We start from the raw sequence: 6,170 nt of genomic DNA, 5'->3' as shown, positions 1-6,170 counted from the left end.
CTTTTTGGAAATCATGATTTGTTTTTGAAATCATGATTGTTTTATTCAAAATTAGCAACTTTTCTGACATTTAAGACCTTTTTCATATCCCGAATTATTGAAAAAAAATAAAAAAAGAAAAGGAAAAAAAAGAAAAAGGAAAGCCACACATGGGCCGGCCTAGAAGGGGAGCGGGGGGTGCGCGCCCGCTTCCTTCGCAGCGCGTGCTGCGTCTTATAGGTGCTCCCCGTGCGCCCTGAATAGGAAACGCCACAAAAGTGAACGAGTGCTTAGCGAGCCAGCCAGGCGTTAATGGGCCGCGGCGCGGCTACGTCCGCGCGAGCGGTCTCCGAGATCGGTACACCCGGCCTGCTATTTGCTCGTCTTTACCCTATATACCTGCCGTACCCTATTTTCGTTTGCCGTCTCTTCTCACTTCGCACCCTGCCATTCCAAAACCTCTCAAAACCCTCGTTCTCCCCACTCCCTGCCTCCTCCTCCGCCGCCGCCGGTGCCTAGCAAGATGAGGTGAGCGGAACCTGAGCATCCCCATCCTATCTAGCGTTTCCCCTCTTCTCTTCTGTTCCAATTCGGCTTTAGATTCTATGCAAAGTACGACTTTGTACCATCCAACTGCGCGATTGGATCTGGGTATACCTCGTCTCGCGGTCCCGCAAGGATTTGTTGCTTCACTCGGTTTAGCAGGTCCACTTAAGCAGTCAGATTTTTGTGCTCAGATGGGGCTCGACCGGCTACCGTTGGGTTATGCGTCTCTAGGTTTCGGGATTTTCGGATTTGTCTGTCTCACTCGTTGTTTGCACGTTGCGAAAAATTCGAGCTGTTACGTTCTCCTTCGTATGCTTTGATTTACTACGTGGAGTCTAGATGATATCGTTGTTACGGCAGTTCAAGGTCCCATCGCGGCTAACTTGTCAATTGCTCTCTTCCGATTTTATTGTTATTTCTTTTTCTAGATTTCAATTGTTTTTCTGCTGTCGTTTTGGGCGGGCGTGCTATTTGTATTGCTACTATTTTGTTTCTTAGGCTTTACTTGGTTCTGCTGCTGTCATTAATAGAGATAGAACTCGATCTCGTCGGATATTGGAATTTTTTCTTGTTCTGTTTGTTGTCTGTTCAGATCTCGTGGTATGTTTCTTCCAACATTCCATGAATTCTGCTCTTGTTACATTTCGGTTTTCCTTAGGGTTTCTGCAAGCACTTTCCGATTGAATTCGAGCTGGTTACCTCCTTGTCTGATCTGCAAGGAATGCTTAAAATTTAGCACCTACCGGCCACTGTGGATAAACATAATTAAGTAATGTGTAGCATGCAGCAGTGCGGTTCTATACGCCGGAGCTTAATGGCGTTTTGTCTCATCTATGGACATGCCATCCCTAGTAGTTTTGTCTAACCTGATGTTATGCAATTTTCGACCAATTATTTACCATGTATCAGGATTTCGTATTAATCTGTTGTTTATTTGTCATGCAAATATTGCTTTATAGGTAAAAAGGTTTTCATAATTGAAGATCATATTATGCATGCAGGTGCCATTATGTTCTCTTTACATGGATTAATATGTAAACTTTATTTCTGGGATATGTAAACTGTTAAGGGCAGGTATTATTTGATAATCTTAGAAGTCTTGAATATATTACTCCCTCTGTCCGAAAAAGCTTGTCCACCAAATGGATGTATCTAGCACCAAGTTAGTGCTAGATACATCCATTTGAGGGACAAGCTTGGGACAAGCTTTTTCGGACGGAGGGAGTAGATGATAGTTTCATGCATTTTCAACAATGATGGCATTGCGGTAATGAGTTATGATAACAAGTTCACTTTTTAAACTGTATCATTTTATGCTTTGGCATTTGTAACCTTTTAATATAGTACAATAGAATGTCACTGGTAAGTGGTAAGTATCTACCCCTCCAACTCCAAAAATAAATCCTATAAATTTCTTGTCAAGTCAAATGATTCAATGTTTGACCAAGTTTGTAGAAAAAACTATGAACAAGCACACTATGAAATTAGTGTCACTACTCACTGCAAAATAGAATATATTTTTAGTATTATAGTTGCTTCTACTTTTTCCTACAAACTTGGTCAAACAGTACACTGTTTGACTTGGTAGAATGTTTATAGGCCTTCCTTTTGGAGTTGTAGGGAATATGCAGTGCTTATTTAGCAATCCTTATATTCAGTGCTGTACTAAAAAAGTATCGTGCATGCATTGAGCGGAGTATATTTTAATGCTCTCTGATTGAATGCATGGACCTGCTTTGCCATTGCCATCCATCATATTGTTATATTTTCATAGCTTAAGCTACAAAAAATTGTTATACTATGAAGTTAGGAACGTATGTTGATGTCATCGGAGTGGGTCGTTGTGTTCTGTTTTTTTTTTGTGTCTGGCTGAACTGCCCAATGCTGCACTTCATACGTGTTCTGTTCATTTAGTTGTGATACTTCGTTTGCACCAATATATGAAATATTCCTTGTATGCGTTGCAGTTGCAAATATTATTATAATTAGTTTTTTTGTGGAGAGATATATATCACTATTGATGTTCATTTCTTAACAAGTGGCAATGTGTCTGTAGTCGGCACCCTGAAGTAAGGTGGGCTCAAAGGATTGACAAGGTGTATATCACAGTACAATTGCCTGACGCAAAGGATGCCAAGGTCAACCTGGAACCTGATGGTGTATTCTCTTTCTTTGCCACTGCTGGAACTGATGGGAACTCCTATGAATCGAAACTGGATTTGAATGACAAAGTGAATGTCGAGGTAATCAATGTCCATAGTTCCATACTATATATAGTACACTACATACTATATATAGTACACTATATATAGCTATTTTGAGATATGTTGACTCCTCAATTGTCAAAAATGGTTTGTTTTCTTATCCAGTATCACTTTGGTCTTTAACAGGCAAGCAAAGTAAGTGTTGGTGTCAGGTCCATATTCTGTATTTTGGAAAAAGCCGACGCCAAATGGTGGAATAAGCTTGTTCGAGATGATCAGAAGGCACCACACTTCGTGAAAGTTGATTGGGACAAATGGGTCGATGAAGATGATGATGGTATGCTATCTATGAAAACGGGTTTATACTGTTTAAGTTATTGCTTATTAGTTCCAAGAGTGTAGTTTAAAACTTCTGGAAACAGGACAGTTTAGTGGTACAAAAGGAGTGCCCTAAATATAAGGGAAATGTGCACCATGGTCTGCGTAACATTGGATGGGGGTGCAGTTATCACCTCTTGCTTTATGTAACTAAAAACACCATATCCAAATTTACTTGTACGACAAACCTATTTTGGTGCTTCTTCTCATCTTACTGTTTCACTCTCCTACTTCTAAGTAGGAAAGATATTTATCGTTGTCTTCAGATGTGAGAAAACCGGAAGACCTTGTTAGCAGACAACTAACTTTTGCGACTTAAATTTTCTTTGTTTAAGCTAGAAACAAGGTTTAAAAAGGCGCTAGGTGTTAATTGTGTTTCGCCCTGCCTTTTGTTTGTCTGACCAAAGCACACGGTTAAGAGCAATTATGCTCACGTTAAGAGCTAGGCGTTTTGCTAACGCCTACCGACTAGGCACACCTTTTTTTTACCATTGGCTAGAAAACAAACTATTGTATCTATTTACTGCTGAATTTGTTACGCATTATTACTTTGCCTTGTAAAGGTTGTGAAAATCATCATTCGTTTTTTCAGGTGCTGATGTTAATGTTGATGGGATGGACTTTTCGGTAAGTATATCTATTCATGTTTTCCCCTTTGATGGTTCATTTATATGCTTTGGTGTGTGATGCGCTTCTTCATGTACATTCTGTAGAATATGGGTGGCATGGGCGGTATGCCTGGCATGGAAGGTTTGGGCGGCATGGGCGGCATGGGTGGTATGCCCGGCATGGAAGGTTTGGGTGGCATGGGTGGTATGGGTGGTTTGGCTGGTATGATGGGTGGAATGGGCGGTATGGGTGGTATGGGCATGCCGCCTGGTATGGAAGGTTTGGGTGGTATGGGGATGGATGATTTTGAGGATGAGAGTGACGACGAAGGTTGGTATTCCTGTGCCTGTTATCATTTTCTCATTATAGTTAGTGTTTTTAGATACAGAATATCAGAAATATGTTCTGTCACCAAATCGAAATGTTGGTTGTGTTGCTAAGGGCATTTTGTTGGTGTGGTTGTTATATTTAGTTGAACTGCCTGACAAGTCAATTGATCATCCCCTTGTTTGCTCTTTTATGTGAAATTGCTTGGTACATTTCTTGGCACTAAATGAGCAACTGATCATTCAAATGGTACAGTTTTTTTCTCTGACGGTTGTCATGTTTCTGATTATAATATGTTACTCCCTCCGTTCCTAAATACTTGTCTTTCTAGACATTTCAAATGACTATCACATACGGATGTATGTAGACATTTTAGAGTGTGGATTCACTCATTTTACTCCGTATGTAGTCACTTGTTGAAATGCCTAGAAAGACAAGTATTTAGGAACGGAGGGAGTATATCTTAGATCTGTTATTGTCAAGGAAATATGTTATGCAGGTGTCAAAAAAAGGAAATATGTTATGCCTGGTGTACTCATGTAATATTGATAGAATGCCCAACATAGTTTAATATCTTATCCACAACAGAAAGTGAAATGGCTTTGACCAGACAATTCAGATTTTGGATTAAAGAATACTGTTTCATCTAAAATATGTACTCTATTTTTCTCCAGAACTACATATTTTGTGTGGATTCATATCATGGAAACCAAATAATTTATTTTGAAGGGGAGCCTGGGCGCAGCGGTAAAGCTGTTGCCTTGTGACCATGAGGTCACGGGTTCGAGTCCTGGAAACAGCCTCTTGCAGAAATGTATGGAAAGGCTGCGTAATATAGAAGACCTAAAGTGGTCGGACCCTTCCCCGGACCCTGCGCAAGCGGGAGCTACGTGCACCGGGCTGCCCTTCTTAAAAAAAACCCATTTTTTTTTTGTTTGGCATCATGTACTAGTTAAGAAATGCATTTCATGAATGTTTACTGTAATTATTGCGATTAACCAATGGTGAGATACTCAAATTGTCCATTGTTAGCAAACTGTTGCTGTCCTGCAGCTGTGTTAGTGAAAATATAAGGTGTATTAATTTTTTGAGAAGTTACATTTTATATTTGATCAACTTCATAGAAAACTAGTAAATGTGCATGTGCAATGCATGCTGATATTAGGCAGTGTATTTATTGCATGCGGATATTTGGTACTCCCTCCGTTCCTAAATATAAGTGATTTTAGAGATTTCAATACGAACTACATACGGATGTATATAGACATATTTTAGAATGTAGATTCTCTCATTTTGCTCAGGAACGGAAGGTGTAAATTGTATGATGTTGATGATAATTCAATATCTGAACGATTTTCTTTGTTGAAAGAGGAAATGTCCTTTAGGTCAATGGATGTACCGTATTCATCCTTGTTAAGATGTTGAATTTAGTCCTGTAAACCATCCTGATATCCTATCTTCTGTTGTCCTTGATCAGGAGAAGTGTCGAAACCTCAAGACGCAGGGAAGTCTGATGCTGCGGAAATCTCTGAGGAGGTGGAAGGCAAAGCTGGCACAGCAGCTCAGAGCAACTGAAGGCTTTCTACTCAATAATCCCTACTCGATTGTATCCTAGCGTTTCTTTATCAACGTGCTGAACTGAAGGACACATTCTGCTCGCTGGTTGGGATTGGGGTCTCATGTAAGATGATGACTTATACTTGTGTCCAACTAAGCTTCGTACCGTCTGTTGGCATATTACGAGTTCTGAGATTGTTTGCATTGTACGCTGATGGTTCTGCACTCTGTTTGGCTTAAAATGTGTTTACCCTAGTTTTTACCTGTGCTGTTTTTACGTCTTTGTTTGGGTGCACATCTACATAGCCCCCTCCTCTAAACACTGCAGTAGAACTAATTACTCGTTGCCTGTGTGCTGCCAGCTACCTTCATGATGCTTTTTCCAGTTAAATTTGTGCTGGTGTTTGCTGGTTGCCTGTCAAACCTGTGTTTCTTGCCCAGTGTGCTATCTGCCGTCGAGTCTGCAATTTCAATATGTTAGCTCACAACTTCAACATTCTTTGCTGGAATGTTCGGGGCCTCAACTGCCCGAATAGGAGAGCAGTTCATGAGACCGTTTCCTCTTCTCAG

At 40.4% G+C, this 6,170-nt stretch overlaps 1 protein-coding gene across 1 annotated transcript; it reads left to right on the top strand.

Annotated features, from left to right (window-relative positions):
- The first annotated feature begins 333 nt into the window (after positions 1-333).
- Positions 334-5,862, top strand: LOC109784042 (uncharacterized protein OsI_027940). The gene is made up of 6 exons (XM_020342645.3): positions 334-507; positions 2,582-2,768; positions 2,916-3,066; positions 3,700-3,734; positions 3,821-4,046; positions 5,521-5,862. Exons 1-6 carry the CDS (start codon positions 503-505, stop codon positions 5,616-5,618), a joined length of 702 nt encoding a protein of 233 aa, XP_020198234.1. The 5' UTR covers positions 334-502; the 3' UTR covers positions 5,619-5,862.
- Positions 5,863-6,170: the final 308 nt, after the last annotated feature.

The sequence above is a fragment of the Aegilops tauschii genome, chromosome 7, assembly GCF_002575655.3.
Source record: "Aegilops tauschii subsp. strangulata cultivar AL8/78 chromosome 7, Aet v6.0, whole genome shotgun sequence".
Classification (NCBI taxonomy): Eukaryota; Viridiplantae; Streptophyta; class Magnoliopsida; order Poales; family Poaceae; genus Aegilops; species Aegilops tauschii.
This window is presented reverse-complemented; position numbering and strand designations above follow the sequence as displayed.